This window comes from Hevea brasiliensis, chromosome 4, assembly GCF_030052815.1.
Source record: "Hevea brasiliensis isolate MT/VB/25A 57/8 chromosome 4, ASM3005281v1, whole genome shotgun sequence".
NCBI classification, from domain to species: Eukaryota; Viridiplantae; Streptophyta; class Magnoliopsida; order Malpighiales; family Euphorbiaceae; genus Hevea; species Hevea brasiliensis.
Genome location: NC_079496.1, coordinates 105,811,886 through 105,830,012, shown reverse-complemented (window position 1 = coordinate 105,830,012; position 18,127 = coordinate 105,811,886). Strand labels below are relative to the sequence as shown.

Genomic DNA, 18,127 nt, shown 5'->3' with positions numbered 1-18,127 from the left:
AATTCATCATGAAGTCAATACATAAACTTGTGATTTTCACTTATTTTATATATGACTACCATACACATTATGTCTTGAATCTATGGTAATTTGAGTCTAAACAAAAATTTTCCTGAAATTAAAGAAATATATATATATATATATATTGGAATCGAACAAAAATGTTATAAATTACTAGAACTAAAATTAAGTACATCAATCAAAAATGAGAAAGGGATATCACCCCACTCATTAAAACCAAACTCAAAAACAGTCACCCTTGCAATAAAATGAGCAGACTGATTCGCTGATTTACAAACAAATTGAAAAAAAATACCCCTTTAAGCACATGAACAAGAGCTTTTATATCATTCACAACACGACTGAAAAAAAATATTGAAAGCGTCATAAGTGATAACCTTGTAGTTAGTTTCAAGAATAATTTTAATATTTTAATTATAATTTTTAATTAAGCACTACTTAAAAAAAAACTATTCTAAGCCCTAATAAGATTGTTAAACACTCTACCCCTTATAAAATAAGAATCCAACCTATTTAATTTTTGTTTATTTGAAGCAACTTATTGAAATAATTATTATATTTAAAATTAAAAAAAAAAGATTAAATAAAATAATCTTGGTTTGTACTTTTAAAATAAAGATTAAAGCCTGAAACCCCTGATAAATAATCATGCATTTGTCACCCATGAATAACTCTCTCACTCCTGCCATGATGCACGTGCTCTGTGCATGTGAACATTTCAAAAGAAACCCATGGAATAAATACCTGCAAATAATTACAAGTTTATAAAGCTGATCACCCTGCACAAATTAACTAATTAAATGTGCTATATTTCAGTAATTTTCGCTGTGAATTGTGGAGTAAATTATTTATATATATATTTCAGTTTTTATGCATGATATAATCTGCTCAAAACTTAGTTAAAGAATCAGCGGTTCAGTCAAAAAGTTAGTATAACGATCAAAGTGTTAAACGCTTGGTTAAGAAGTTAACACAGTAAAAAAGGTCAAAAAACTAGTTTGAGCATCACATGGTTCGAATTAGTCCGAATTGAGCATATCTTCAGATGAAGCAATCTGAGCAATAGTTGGATCGGATATTCGCTCAACAAGCTAGAGGAACCACCAAACGAGTATTGGCATAATGATTCAATAGAAGTGGCTGAGTTATAGGCGAGAATCTCGAGATAACAATTAAGTATTCCAAGATTTTCAGAACTAGCTTCAATGGCTCTCTAGTTTTAGTCTATAAGAATCAAAATAAAGCATAAATCAGATACGCTTATTCTGCTAAAATTACTATTAAACTCTATTTTCATTTTGTCAAATACTCTTTCAGTCAAATACTAATTTGAGTGTCAGAATGGCTGATCAATAAACCACTGACCTCACTTATTTTCATTGTGTTACAAGTCTAACAAAGCAACCAAATTGGTTAAAGGAGACTTACGGGAGCATCAATGCATAAAAATAAAATATAGATTATCACTAATAATAATTAAGTTGTTGTCTCATGTATGAATTAGTGAAGGCATCATAAGCTGCTACTGCATATGAGGGAAGGAAGAGAGGCACGCATCAGCATGTGAACACCACAAACTTTGCTTCAAATGATAAATAATTGAAATAAAATGTTAAAAAAAATTAAATTATTGTATTAAAAAAGTTATGCATGAGCAATAATATTTAATTTATTTTGTTATAATATATTTTTAAAATAAATAGAATAATTATAAAAATGATAAGCATAAAAATACTACACCAACAAATAAAGTAATTAGATATTATAGATCCTATTTAGTTTAACTGGTAGATATAGTTATAATTGATAGTCGATTGCTGTTGTTATTTGGTAATTGATGGTAACTGATATATGTAATGTGTTTAGAAAAATTAAATTTAGTTGTTATTATTTATATATAAAATGATTAATAATGATATGAAAGATATATTTCATGTAATTTATTTTATTATAAAAATAAATATATAGTTATTAGTATATTATATTTTAATAATTATTTTATTATTAAAATAAATATTTAATTATTAATTGATTATTTTATATCATTTTTTATTATTAAATATATAAATAAAAGTTAAATAATTTATGGAAAAAAGGATCAAATAAGTTCTTGTTCTTTCAGTCAAGAGTCAAATGAGTCTAAAATTAAGTTTTAAGCCAAATAAGCATTTGTACTTTCTAATTAAGGACAAATAAATTCATACTTAACAAAAAATTATTTTTTTAATAATTAATTATTTTTTTTCTATTTTTTAAATAAATAACATATCAAAAACTAATAATTTTAATATTAAACAATTTTTGTTTACCATGTTTTTTATTTCTTTTTTAAAAAATTTATTTTAATTAAAACTAATAAATAATTTCTAATATTTAAAATTAGGAAATAACTTACTAATGCATGAATTATAACTTCAAAACATGCCATAAATTCTACTTGCATAATGGATAAATAATGACAGAGTATTTGGCACTTTTTTATGATATTGCTCCTTCAATTAATAGGAATAAGTAACCAAAATAGACTTTTTATTGTCAATATATTCAATCAAATGTGAATCTGATTAGCCAACCACTTTCAAATAATTAGACCTCATATACATGAGCATGTTTATTGTGATAATTTTGCAACAATATTTTCTCCATAAACAATAAATATTCTAAAGGTACCAAACATATAGAATTAAAGTATACTGTCATTAAGGAGGAAGTTCATAAACAAATAGTGTCTGTTCAACATATAAGTACTCACTCATGATAGCAAATCCGATAATTAAATATTCACAACCTAAAACATTTAAAGAACATTTTCTTATAATGGGTCTTGGTTGTATTATCGAATAATGTATTGAATTTGACATTCTGAACTCATTGATTTGTTTATGATATATATTAAAATATTTCTTATTTCCTATGATTGTGTACACATAATATTCTAAATGAATGATAATAGAAAAAGTCTTTTAAGACATTATGGTGGACTATGATATGTTATGCATATATCTATTGTAAACCTACTATACTAAGTTGCTAATATTGCGGTATATAGAAGAAAGTACGTGATTAAATAATGTACAACCTTCATAACCCATACCTAGTCATTTATTATAGAAAGGTAATTATGAAGTACAGTATGGAAATGGTTTGTTTATTTCATGCACATCTAATGTTTATACTATTAAAGTTTATATCACTTGATTATCATGCCAAGTGGGTGAATGTAAGATTTTTAATCGCTAATTAATGTTAATTACTATATGCCAAAATCAATTCCTTTAATGTAGCCCAATATTATTGATGTTTATTTTAATTAAAATAATTCCTAATTGTAGAAGAATTACTTGATCAACGTAACAGATTAAGTCATATATATATATATATATATATGTATGTAGAGAGAGAGAGAGAGAGAGAGAGAGAGAGAGAGGACCAGCTTATATATCTCTATCTATAAAGTTATACATATTTTCTTTCATAAAGTCAAAGATATTAGGGACATCTCAAAAAAGTCTTCCATATCTAAAATTTGTGTGTGAATAAAAAATGGTTAAGAGAAAGAAATCAGTTTATAGAATCAAATGGTCTCTCTCAATTATTAATATGGCTTAATCAAACTCTGTATCAGATATACTTTCTAGATCTGTGAGAATTTATTTGTTCAAAATTTATTATTAGGGTGATAGTTGAATATTATATTTATGATTTATTGTGATCTATTAAGAATTATTTTGTAGATTTTTTTTTCAATTGAGGCCAAATAATTATTTTTACTAAGAAAAGAGAATATGCAAATGAACTTGCTGATTTGTTGCATGGAGCAAGGGCTTTACATGGGGAGATACAACAATATCAATTTGAGGTATTATTTATGTTTGATGTTTTTTAGATATCATTTAGATGAGCGTCCTTGCCAAATATAGCTAATTTTGGAGTATGTATCTTCATCATTTTGGAATGCTTTGAGTACAAAATATTTATTTATTTATTTTTAATATTGGAATGACCTTAAATATAATTTCTAGAAGTGAGTATTTTATACTTCTCTCCCATTCCCCATCGATAATGAATGTGTTAGTTGCCTAGTTGTACCAAGGTAGTATAATAGACTGCTGGTTGGTGATATGATTGAAATTTCAGCTTGAGTATCATTTGTTTCCCAAGTTCAAAGAAGTAAGAAGAGGAAGAAGAATTTGTTGGCCCATAGTTATAATAAAAATAATTTTTAATTAAATATTTAATGCCACATTAACAAATATTAACAAAGAAAAATGAAATGTCATGATTTATTAACGGAGTGAAACCTTAGAATACCAATTTATTACAAAATGAATTACAAATTCTGAAATAAAAAATGAATGAAATCACATGATACTTTTTATAATTTCTCATTATTTATTTATTTATCACATTTAAAAATAAATGAAAAATGTGAAGTTTTTATAGATTTAATAAGCATTTTTAAGTGGTAAAATTTTTTTTCAAGGATATATAGCTAGGTAGGTTGGAGAGCTATCACTTAAGATGTCAACAAATGAAAATGTCAAATTATGACTTAATTAGTTATCACATGCTTAAAACAAAGCTAATTATAAGAGTGGTCACTTATACTACTTAGAGATGTGGTGCCACTTGCTTCTCTATTCCTTCTATTGACACTCAATTTTCTTTAGATTTTCTTTCATTTAGCCTCACTTTGTTTTACGAAAAACCTTTTTTTTATATATATTTTATACATTTTTTATTGTTTATGACACTTTAGAAATAAGTCAATAAAAATATTTTTTAAATTAAAAAAATAAATTATTTTTTAAATAAAATGATTTAATTTTTTTAAAAGAGAAAATTATTTCTTAAATTTTAATAATTTTATTAAAATGTAATATATATATATTAAAAAAAATTCACTTTATCTAAAAAGAAAAAAAAAAAAGAAAAAACCTGAATTACACGAAAGACTCAGTTTCCACTTTCCACGGAGCTTGCCAACTTTGGCAAACCAAAGGAAACTCGAGAGAAAAAGATATAATAAAAACAATAATAATGATAATAATAATGAGAAAGAGTTTAAGAAAATCCACGGAAGTTAGGCAAAATTAGAAGAATTAACGAAATTCACTAACGAATTTCGCTGCTAAATCATCAGTAGATCCCACATGAACCTGAATCGGCCCTTTCTCTACGTTACTAGATCAGCTGCCTGAAATCGGGCCCCATGTGTTGATGAATCAAGTAATCATCCCCACTGGATACATCAAAAACCATGTTCTGATGGTGATGGAGAAATTGCTGCTGTTGTTGCTGCTGGGCCCTTAGCAACTCCTTCTTACGCCGAAGCTCCAGCACCTTCCGGTGTGAGTTTGAGTGTTTAGTCAGCACAAACGTTGGGCTCGCCGCTGGCCGATATTCAGGCACCAACCTGCCCGATTTATACCTCACTCCGCAAGCGTTGCACAGCGTCTTTGGACCCATTGGTCCGGTCCGCCACTGCGGTGTCTTGTCGGTGGCGCAATGCAGGCATTTACGCCCATCGCCATTCCCAGCTCCCCCATCTTCACCTTCTCTTCGCTTTGGTGCCGGAATTTTTACTGTCTTTTTCCCGGAATTAGGATGGTGGGTTGGGGAAACGACGATTTCAGAGTCCGATGATGAGGTGGTAGGAGAGAGGACGAGGAGGCGAGAGGCCCAATTGCATGGGGCAGCTCGAGAGCGCTTGCTACGAGCTTTAGCTGGGACGGACATTTCAGGGCGGAAAATTGGGCTGTTGTTATTTGTGGCTGCAGCGTTGTTGCTCTCGTCACCATTGCAGTTGGGATGGAAATTTCGGGTCTCTGATGATTCTCGGGGTGGAGCTTTCATGCCTGATATCAGCTGGAGCTTTTGCAAGTCCTCGCTGGAGAAGGATTCCTCCACGAAATTGGACAGCCATTCAAGCTCAGCTAAATCATCATACTATTTCAAAAAAAAAAAAAAAAAAAGAAGAAAGAAATCTTTAGTGATTTGATTTCTGCCCTTTGAATTGCTTAAATTAAGCGTCAGTTTTTCTCTCATAAAGGAAAAATTTTTTTACTAATCTGCATAAAACTTTTTCTCTCCAATTCTACGTTTTCTTGGCAACCAACCATAATTCAATATTAAAAAAAAAAAAGATTATATTAATTATAACAGAAATACAAGACTTTCTCTATGGTGCATGGAGAATGGAATTACCGGGACACTAAGGTCGCTGGAGAATTGAACGTCAGCAAAATTGCGGGACCCAATATCTCCATTAAAGCAAGGCTCACATCCCGAGAAAGACGAGGAATTGCAGCTATCAATCGCAGTAACGGTGGAAGAGTCCGCGGAGTTTCCAGCAAGGGTATCGAAAGCGTCACCGTCGGTGATAACGGCATCCTCATTGGAGAAGTCCAAAAGGTCCTCGACGATGAAATGGTCACCACCACCACCACCACCACCACCACCTCCTCCTCCACAACTGGGCTTAGAATCCAAAGAATGATGCTTTTCATTTGCAAATTGCGAGCAAAACCCAGACTGGTTGTAGAATTCTGGTGCTTCCATGGTTTAAAATTTGCCTTCTTATTTATTTATTTTTGTTTTCTGTTAAGGCAAAAATGAGGTGAAGAAATTAAAGTAAGAGAGTATAGTGAGGGAAATGTGTGTGTAAAGAGAGAAGAGTGAGAGAAGAAGTTGTGGTTTTGATATGAGAGAGAGAAAAATAGAGGGGTTTAATTCGCGGTTGAAGGGGACAAGCGAACACCTAAAATGGAGGATTTTGACGAGAAAAAAATTAAGAGTTTTGAAGAGAGCTACTAGAAATGTTTTTCTTTGTTTTTTAATTAAAATAAATGAAAATTAATGGAATAAAAGACAAAAAAATAATAAAAAAATAAAGATGCTTAAATTGGGATAAAGGAAAGTGGTGTGCGAATTTCCTTTGGTGTCCTTTACTGGAATTGTCCTCCGTATATAGGCTTGTGTGAAAATTTGGATGATCTTGGTGGATCAAATAATTTGTGTGCAATAGCAACTGTAAGTTCATGAACCAAAAAGTTATAAGTAAAAAATGTGGTTCACTTCTCATTTGCCGCCCAATCAAAGAATCTATTTGCCACTGAGCGTGATAGTCTAGCAGTTAACCTGATGAGATTATCTTGTCTCACACCGATTCGACTCCATTACTAACTAAATATTATCTCTACTTAGGAGTACAATGAGAAGCGACAATGGATCGTCCAATAGATCACCTCATTGGGTGTCACCTCGAATTTGGTGATAAGTTATTTCTTAAAAGATTGGATTAAATCGAGAACGTTAACTGGTGACTCCGGGTCTCAGGCTTAAGGGAACTATTACCGTCATACCTAGAGAGCTATCATTTTTTATAAAAAAAAAAATTAAAGAATCTATTCAATATAATTGTTATATGTACAATAAATATATTCTGATAGTTAATTATAATTATAATGAAATTTATCATAATTAATAATTAATAATAAAATAACTATTGTATATATAACAATTCGTTGTCTTTAAAATTCAATTCAATCGATTTTACCATTTAAATTAATTTTGATTCAAAATAATATTGATTTATAAATATAACAATTTTTTATTTAAAATGTTTGGATATTATTATAGTTTGATTTCGGTTTGAAAATTTTAAAAACTACAATATTAATATTTCATACATTGTAAATTATAAGTTTTATAAGATATTTATTTAATTTTTAATGTAAAAAAATTAAAGGGAATTAATATGATTAAAAAATTTTGTATAGGGCCAATTTTTGTTTAGGTTTGAGAAGGGAGGCCGGAATCGATCTCACTAACCTCAATTCTGAGCTGGTTCATGAACTAGAATTATTGATTTAATTCGATTTTGAGTTTGATCTAGAATAATCTTAATCTGATTCGCAGTTCAAACCAACTCGTGAGTGGGTCCAACTCATTATGTTATTCCCAATTTCGTCCATGCCAAATTACCAATACCATACACCATGTCCTTGGCCCCTGGACAACTTCCTAAAGTGGGGAAGGTGATTACTGGGTAAAAAAGTAATTAACAAATTAAATAATTTACAATTAATTGTAATTTAGTGTTCAAATTCAACTCCTTTGGAACCGATCTAGCAGGATTGTCGCTTATGCTTGTGCATTAACGTCCAAGTTTACAGCCCGACTCCTCTGCTTTAGCTTTTTTATTTTCCTTTAAAAATATTTTCTTCTGAGATTCAGCTTTTTTTTTTTTAAAATATATATATTATTTGTTTATAATATAATTTGTGCCCTGCTAATTCGTTATTTTATATTCAAACCCACTTGTAAGCACGACAGTTACAGCTCAATGGTGAGAAGTGAGAAGATCGACGACCATGATCCCTCCCAACGTGCATCCCTCGTCAGATAAGCAAATTCGGTTCTTCTCTTTCCACTTTACGTTGCCACGTAAGATGATATGAGCGAGTCTACTGTTGAAGGACTTGGTCCGCGTTTCTCCTTCACTTTTTAACGCATTTTCTTGTCATGTCTAATTCCAAGGAAAATATTTAGTGTATAAATTTATGGAAAATGTAGTATTTAGTGTTTGAATTTTAATGATGTTCTAATTTAATTTTAAATATGTTGAAAATTAAATAATTTAATTTTTTATTTATATTTTTAATTTTTTTTATCAGAAATTTTTTTATCTAATATTATCATTAATTTAAATAAAAAGATAAATACATTATCTATTCAATTAAGAAAATTTTGCTATTTAATTTTTGAGATTTGACTGATATTATGATTTAATTCTTATATTTTAAAAATTAAACGATTTAATTACTCACTTATATTCTCCTTTAATCAAAATTGGTTATCAAATAAATTAATTTGATAAAAATAAAGATAATAAAAAATAAAAAAATTCTAATAATTACAACAATTATCAAATATAAAAATTAAATCATTCAATTTTCAAAATAGAAGAGCCAAGTTGTAATGTCGATTGAAATTTAATGATTAAATAGTAATTTTTTCTTAATTAAATAAATAATTTATTAATATTAGATAGAATGACTTTTAATTTTGATGAAAGCATAATCCAATAAAAATAATAAAATATAAATAAAAATGAAAATAAAGTAATTATGAAAAATAATTGAAAAATAAAAATTTATTAATAATTATTAAAATTATAAAGACGTTTAATTTGATTTATTAGAGTAGCTAATAACTATTCATCCTCTAATGGTTAGATTTCATTTATTTGGATAATAAATAGTTGTTAACCCCAAAATCTATATTATAAAGTTTTTTTTTTCTTGTTAGTTATTTTTTTAAAAAATAATTAGACAATTATTATATATTTTTTTTCATTTATAGTTAGATGTTCTTTGGGCTAACCTTACACGCATCTCGACTAATCTGCATTCTCAAACAAATCTAGTGAAATATTTTCAATATTTGGTTTGTAAATTTAATAATATTAGTTTTTTTATCTAATCGTGCGTTGCATGTTATTTAAACTCATTATATATATATATATATATATATATATATATATATATATATATATATATATATATATATATATATATATATATATATATATATATATAAAATTAACATTATAAAATAATGTAACATCACATTGAATTTTATAGCATTTTTTAGTTTCTTTTATAATATTGTTATTGTAAATCAATTGACTTTAAAATACAAGTTTTCTGTAGTGTTCAAATATTATTTTAATATAAATATTGAATATTTTAAATATATTTGAATATAAATTTTGTTCTTCTATTATCTTGATAAGAGTAAGACCTCTTTATAGATGTCACGATCCAACCTATGGGCCGGATCGGCACTTTAAAACCCTTGATGTTCGTAGTAAGCCTAAATATTTCTCAACCCAATTATAAGGTCCATTTGGACCCAATTTCAAGAATTCAACCGGACAGAGTCCAACTATAAAATAGACCATTCAACGGGAAGTTTTTGACTCGCCCGACTTGTAAACACAATATATAATAAATTAGGGAGTTCAACTCACCCTCCACATAATCAAAATGTCATAACTCAAATAGGAGCTCAGCTCCTTTATTCAATCTCATCATGCATACAGTTAACAATTTTACAGGTCCAACATAACTTTTATAATACAGGCCCAAAATAAAAATAAGTGCTTTTAACACATGCGGAGTCTAAAATTTAACTCAATTGTACAAAATTTATTAAATACTATTAATGGACCTGTGAAGAAGAAAATCAGGTTAGCCATAACAAATAATCCTCCTGTAGCCTGAAAAAATAGATGAATATGAGTGAGCGTTCAACTCAGAGAGTAAAATACCAATTTTAATCATAATCTCTATAACTATCTAAAGCTAATACACCATGTGTAGTGAAATGCAACATCGCCATAATTTTCATATCATAACAGCAAAAAGGCAATTTGGAGCACTTATACACCTAACACTGTCAAGCAATACATATATGGGAGTTGATCCCTATACTCTCTTAATCCAACCTCTGCTAGTGAGTGACTCTCAAGCCAGACTTTCGCTTAATAAACCAAATGCAGGGTCCCAGCGAGTGTCTCTCAAGCTGTGTCTAGCCCAAAGGACTGGGTCCCAGCGAGTGTCTCTCAAGCTGTGTCTACCTGTCCTGTCCATATCCAATACCATACCACACGCGCGCTCCAAATTACCACAAACAACATCCATGACACTTCAACTATTATGAATGCAATATAAAACGTGCATAGTGTTTAACTACATAGATACATATTTATAAGTGATGCATAGGCATGCTTGAACATATAATAATATCGAAATTATAATTAAAATTAATATTTTACTCACAAACTTGAACCGAGGTCACTGCGGCGGCTGGGTGGAGGAGGAAGGTTGTCCCGGTTCACCTGACAATTTCATTGCAATTATTTAATATATTTGACTCAATACAAGTTTAGAAAAGACCAAAGACACCCTAAGTTGTGCTGAAAACCTAGAACCTACCCAACCTGCAAAATAGTTCAAATAATACTTCTAAACTCAACCCATATCTCATCATCATTATATGGTCCCTCCTGGGCCCTCCAAACCAAGCAATAATTACAATATTAGACAACTCAATTATAAAATTTCAAAACTAATATTTTTCAAAAACTATCCAAACTAACTTTAAAAATTTTATAAACCTGCCCTGCGGTCCTTAACAATATTATAAGGCTATTGCAATAGGAATCGTAATTTTCTTATCATTCACGAATATTTTATAAATTTTATTCTAACCCAGTACAAGGTAAAAATTGAGTAATATAGAGTTCGAGTTTACCTATGCCAAATCTGACAACTGGAATGCGTCCAGAACGTCTGAAAATGGTGGAGTAGCCTATAATCTTGACCCGATTCTGAAATGGTTCCAGCAGCTTATTTGCTCGGCTCGAAATTGCAGATCCGGACGACGATCAAATTTCCACGAAATGAAAGTACATACGCGAAGTCCACAATACCAGGGTTAGAATAAAAAATATATATATATTATTTGAAATTAGGGATGTTACAATAGATAATAATCTTTATATATGTTCCTTTCTTTTCTTTTTTCATTTCATTTTGACTTGAATAAGAATGTTCATAGTTAATATCGATACTCCTCTTGATAGTACTACTATTACATACATATTGTCAATGGGAGAAAACATCTTTTGACAAATATATACTAACATTTGATATTGTTTGCCCTTATGTATCATTCATTGTCATTGTAAAGTATAAACGAATTGGAAATTGCTTCCTTTTGAAATGGAATGTATATCATTCATTTTCTATGGGCAATAGCGATATCCTGAATAAAAATACTTTCTTCTTAATATATTGTCTTACCGTTATTTTCGCATATATTACATTCCTCCCAAATTTTCTTTAAATGTTGAGCATTGGACACCTTTATTTTTAGTAGGTCATCAAATGATTTTGAACCTTTTATGTGGCTTAATTGAAATATAAATAGTACTTCTCACCCTCTATTGGATTCACTGCTTTTACACAACGTGTTACTTGCCTTACTTTTTGTTAGGACCATAATCAACTATACTTGTTTAATTCATAATGTTTTATGAATTCACTGTACAATAGTCATCTTGTATCTTTGTAGATCAAGCATGTTCTGAAAAACTTTATTAGTATTATTCTTTATGCATGATCTCATTACACAACATGAAGATCATGATAGGCATATGAATTATTTGACTAATTTTATTTTTATGGATTTCATATTTCAATGTCGAAAGAGCTTATTCTTGACTTTTATGACTTATTATTTCACAACAATAACAAATATTTCTTAAATTAATTTGTTGGAACAACGTATTACTTGATAAAAATTAATGTTAAGAGTTTATATGATATTTTTTTAAGTATAATTGGCTTCGATTAGGACTCAAACTTAAGACTTTATAACTTTAAAAATAACTCTAATATCACTGAAGTAAAACTTACTGATTTTTTTAACATTGTTATTTAAATTTTTATTAAAAAAATTACCTTAAATATATTAACTAAATGTCATTAAATGTACATATATATTTTAATAATAAATTTAATTGGTAATAATAAGTATCTAATATATTTTTTATTGATGTCTTTATTTTTTATTTTTACAAAATTAATGTCTTTACATTAAATTGTTGCACTTAACATTTTAACTCCTATATTGGATATATAAGGTGAGTTTGCTAACCTGGGTGCAGTATGAAGTTTTTTTTTTTTTTTTAAGTTTTTCTAATTATTCAAAACTAATAAAATATATAATTTAGCAAACATTATTCAGGTATTTATCATTATTATCACTATAATTTCACTTTTGCCTTTGTCTCTTGCAATTCAATTTATCTCGAGATTTGATGATTTGGGTTTTGTTTCCGATACCTTGCTAATGTGTTATGATTTCCCTCTACGCTTCATATTAAATACTTGTGTTTGTTGTAATTTGGTTTCATCTTGCTTGATCTGGGTTGCATGTACAATGTTTATGTGTTGCTTGATTCTTTCTGTACAAACATCGCAAGCCACATAATAGCTATTGTGTTTCTTTTAATAAAATGAGTTCAAACAATTATTTATTATGGGAAGGATTTTTCATATACAGGTCTTTCTATTGAGTCATTTACTTAGAATTATTTTCCTTACCATATAATCATTCTACTATAATTATGACCTTATTCAAATTGGATATCGGATTTCTTCTCATTTTCCAACTCTAATGAAGTTAGTCATAAACCTTTGGGGTTCTAACCTGTGATACAAAGGCGGGTAAATGTCATTATACATTTGTTTTTTCATTGATAATAAAAAAATATATAATATGTGTATTTTGTTAGGTATGCATTGAAAAAAAAAAATCAATTAGGATCCAATAACATACACGTCTTTTAATATTTCACATATTCTTAGTCTAATAAAAAAATTACTATTTCTATTCTAATCCTAACAAAGTACTACATTAACGTATATCTTTTTTTTTTTATATATATATATATTTTTATATTTAATTTTATAATTATAAATGAATATTTTGAATTATAAAAAAATTTAATTAAGTAGAATTTAAATACAAATAGAATTAAGAATTTTTAATTTATATAAATTTTAAAATTAATTAAATAATTAAAAATAATATAATGGCAAATAATAAAATTAATGAAGGCTATTTTGAGAAATCTCAATATTTCCCCTCTTCCCACATTTATATAGTAATAGATATTCTCTCTTGAATATTCACGATGAGAATCGAATTCAAAATAATAAAATGAGATCTTTTTTATTATAAATTTATTTTTAATAAAACAAAAATGATTTTCTTAATAATTATTATTCAAAAAATTTTAATTTAATAGTAAAAAGAATAAAATATAAATAAATTAATCAACACATATAAAATTAATATATGTTCTAATTAGAAACAATTTACCAATAAATTTAAAATGGCAAAAATTCTGTAAATTTCGTACCAAAAATTTTTTATTGCAAAATTGTTTGCTAGAAAAAAAAGCATAAACATTTGCAATCGATTAGCTACGAATTTCACAATGAAAATTTGTAATCGCAAAAGCTGTTATTGTTAATTTAACAACGAACTTTTATTTTATTGTTAAAGTCCTAAAAATGATAATTATTTTACATTTTATTTATAGAAACATTAGCAATGGAAAGTCAATCCGTTTGCTCAATAGACATGTATCTGATGCTAAATTTCTCAACATAATAATTATATTTATTTTTATTTATTTTAACTTTAGAAATAAAACTCACATTCTGTAATAACGGGTGCTGTTTGGAATTAAATTTAAAAGATTTAAATTATTTTTCTGAATAAAAGTATCATTTTATATATTATTAAAAAAATAGCTTGAAAAATGTTATTTTATTTTTTTAGTATTCTTATGAATAAAATTTATTAAATTTAATTTTAAATTATTTTTTAATATTCTTTAACTAATATATTTAAAATAATAATTTTCCTAACAGCACACCAATGCCAAATAAGTCCAAAGAAATTATCCTTTGCTAAATTTCTTAACATAATAATTATTATTTTTATTTTATATATTCTAAATTTAGCAAATCGAGCTCAAATCTATGGCTAAGTTAGCGGAAAGCAAACTGCATGTTTCCAAAATCCTCAACATCAAAATCACATTTATTTTTATTTATTTTAAATTTAGCAATAATTTCAAAATCAATTTCTCAAAATAATAATAATAATAATAATAATAATAATAATAATAATTATTATTATTATTATTATTTTAAATTTAGGAACCACGTTCAAATTCGTTACTAATTTAAGTACTCCATATAACAGTCACATTTATTTTTATTTATTCTACATTTAGCGACTGACATCAAAATCCATTGCTAATGTATTGGTTCTTTGCTAAATCAATAATGAATTTAATTTTTTTAATATTTGTTATTAATAATATTTTTGGTTCACATTATTTTGAATATATCTCTGTTGTTAATTTTCTTTTTTATTTTATTGATTAATATTTTTTTGTTGATGTTGTTTATTGATCGTGGTTTATTAATTTTTTTATGCTGTTTATTAATATTTTTTTTATTGTTTTCTACTGATTAAAATATTTTCAATATTGATCGTTTTTTAAATGAAAATAAAAAGACATTGACTCTATTTATTTTGTGAAAAATATTTTTTACAATTTTTAGTGTTTGGGTATTTAAAAAATAGGTCAACAAAAAATATTTTTCTAATTAAAGAAAAAATTAAGTAATTTTTAAGAAAAATAATTTCATCTTTTTAGAAGGTAGAAGTCATTTTCTAAATTTTGATAATTTTAGTAAGATATGAATGTAATACCCCAATTTTTGAAGAAATATTAAATATGGTTATTATTTGAATGGAAATAAAATTTATAAAGTTTTGGGGAGAAAATTTTAATTTGAACTTGGACTTGAAGGAAAAGTTATAGAAGTTTTAGGGTGGAAAATAGGATTTATGGAAAGTTGAAGGACCAAAATGAAATTTGGTTAAAACAAAAAAATTGGGACAACAGGTTGCAACCCAGGTGACTCTCCAGCAAGCTCTATGAAAAAAAAAAAGAAAAAGAAATGGGAAGAATAATCGGGAAAGAGGAAAGGAGGAAAGAGAAAGGAAAAGAAAGAAAGAAAGAAAGGAAGGAAGAAGGAGAAGAAGAGAAGGGAAGAGAGAGTTGGTGCTGGATTTTTTTTTCTGAGTTTCTCTAGCAAGAAAGAACTCTAACAAGGGGTAAAGAAGGATTTTGGTTCGGGGTATAAGGAATTTGAGAGAGAGAAATGGAGAAGAAGGTGAATAGTAGCAAAAACAGGGTTTCAGCAGGGGCAGCATGTTTCTCTTTCGTCTAGGTGAGTTTGACTCATCTTTGACCACTGATTTTGGATATGTTTGAGTTTTGTATGTGTAGAAGTTATAGTTAAATTTTGGTGATTTTTCAACAGTTGGATTTGAAGAAATATATTGTTGAACACAGGCTGTCTGTAAGTTGAATTCTGAATTTTGGCTACTGAAATTTGAGAAAAATAAATGGTTAAGATGCTTAGAAAATTATGAAATTTGGAACAAATGATATTTGGGATGTTGAGGCTATTGTGTTAAAGTTTGGTAAATTTTAGACTTGTGATTTATGAGATATAAATTATTTTATATAAGTTATCTGATTAAGAATTACGTATGAAAAATTCAGAATTTGAAGGGTTGGATAAAAATGTTGATATCTCATGATGTAGTAATAATTTTACGCTAAAAATTTTACTGATGTTGTATAAGGATGTCTTGAATATATGGTTAAAATTTGGGATTTATTTGACTTTTGAATCATTATATATAAATTTGAATGTATAAGCTGCCAGATTGGATATTAATGGTTGGATTAAATTGAATAAGTGATTTTAATAGAACTAATATTATTTTGAGATAGAATATGGTGTTTGTTGAATTTTTGAGTGATTGTGGAATATTTTTGAGAAATATATATGTAGATTTTAGTTGAATTTTGGTGTATGAGTATATTTTAATAATTAAGGAAATTATGGAATGGAGTATTATTTTTGATATTATAATTTTTATGGAGCTATAAGTTGGATAATTGAAAATATTGATATGATTAATGGCTTGTGGATTTAAGAAATTTGGGAAAGTGAAGTTATGATTGATTATGATTATTGTGGTTTTAGGAGGAGCTTTTGATTATGGTTTTAAGTGGATGGAAGGTGATATTTGCTAGTTCGTATCATGAGATCAGGTGAGTGGTATTTACAATATATGGCATAAATTTGCTTTTCAATTGATTCTTGATCCTTTGAAAATTGAAAATGGTGATTTGCTTCTGATATTATTGTTTATTATTTAATTCATTTTTATTGTTTAATCTAATTCCATTCTATTGTTGCTCATTTCCATTCCAATATTTCATGCATACTAGCAAGTCTAGAAAGAGAGTTGGAGGTTATGAAATTGAGATAAACGGTAAATGATGATGAGACTAATAGATTGTATAGAGAGATAGATGATAGTAGCAAAGTTTAGCAGATGTGATTTAATATTTTAGAATTATAAGAAAAATTATGAGATTGTGGGCATTTATGATGGAATTGCTCGGCTACCTTGGTTAGCAATGATTTGTTTAGTAGAAGTTGGTTATTGGAGTTTATAAATTTGATGGTCTATGGTATTAAAAATCATGATATGACCTTGTATCACTATGAGATATAAAATTACATTTAACATATTTGATCCCATTAGAGGGGTGCCAGCAGTTCAGTTTAGTACAGTAAGAAAGGGCTACCTATAGAGAGGGTGGAGCTGCCACTACAAGATTTGATACAGCATTGCAATAATTTTTTTATATCTATTATGATACTGCGTGTGATACCCCTTACCCGTCTACAGTGTAGCCGAGTAAAGTGTGTCACTTTCAGTGCCAGAGCACCTTATCTTATTTTGTCTTGTCCATTGTTAAATTTAAATTTCATAGAAAATATGTGGTAAATTTTTTTTTTATCACAAGTTATTTCTGTGGAAACTCAAGCAGAGCCTCCTCTGTTTTATTAGCATCTGGCAGGTTCCATTACTCACCTATTAAAAACAATTTCATATTTATCTCATATTTACATATACATCATGTCATATCATATCATTTCTAATCATACAATTTCAAGAAAATATATTTTCATTCATTCATTCATATAGAAGTTTATATACAATAATTTACAATTTATTTACAATAGCAAAATTGACTAACATATCTCAAAAAGATTTACATCATTTACTTATAAACAATAAATAAAATGCAAAACTAAATATACATGGGCCCTACCAGAACTACTCTGCTGAGGTGACTAACAAACACTATCAGATCTGATCAAATCTCTGTCAGGGCACTATTGCTGCAGCTGTTGTTGTGGCTGTGCCTGGTCTCCAGTACCTACGCGATGGAAAACCAACGCGCTAAGCGAATTGCTTAGTGGTGTATAACTTTAAAGTAAAGTAATTAAATAAGTAAAATAATAATTCTAGGCAAATTTCATAAATTCTAAGTCTTTACAAATTTATTTGACTT

At 27.8% G+C, this 18,127-nt stretch overlaps 1 protein-coding gene across 1 annotated transcript; it reads right to left on the bottom strand.

Annotated features, from left to right (window-relative positions):
- Positions 1-5,051: 5,051 nt before the first annotated feature.
- Positions 5,052-6,787, bottom strand: LOC110671083 (GATA transcription factor 12). Its single transcript, XM_021833462.2, has 2 exons — positions 6,229-6,787; positions 5,052-5,970 (listed from the first exon to the last, which is right to left on the bottom strand). The coding sequence occupies exons 1-2, from the start codon at positions 6,580-6,582 to the stop codon at positions 5,206-5,208; spliced, it is 1,119 nt and encodes a 372-aa protein (XP_021689154.2). The 5' UTR covers positions 6,583-6,787; the 3' UTR covers positions 5,052-5,205.
- Between the last annotated feature and the right edge of the window lie 11,340 nt (positions 6,788-18,127).

Excerpts from the sequence above, each read along its gene's own strand:
- LOC110671083 (XM_021833462.2), bottom strand. The coding sequence starts at position 6,582 with ATGGAAGCACCAGAATTCTACAACCAGTCTGGGTTTTGCTCGCAATTT. Across the intron at positions 5,971-6,228 it reads CCAGCGACCTTAGTGTCCCG|TATGATGATTTAGCTGAGCT; the intron begins GTAATTCCATTC and ends TTTTTGAAATAG.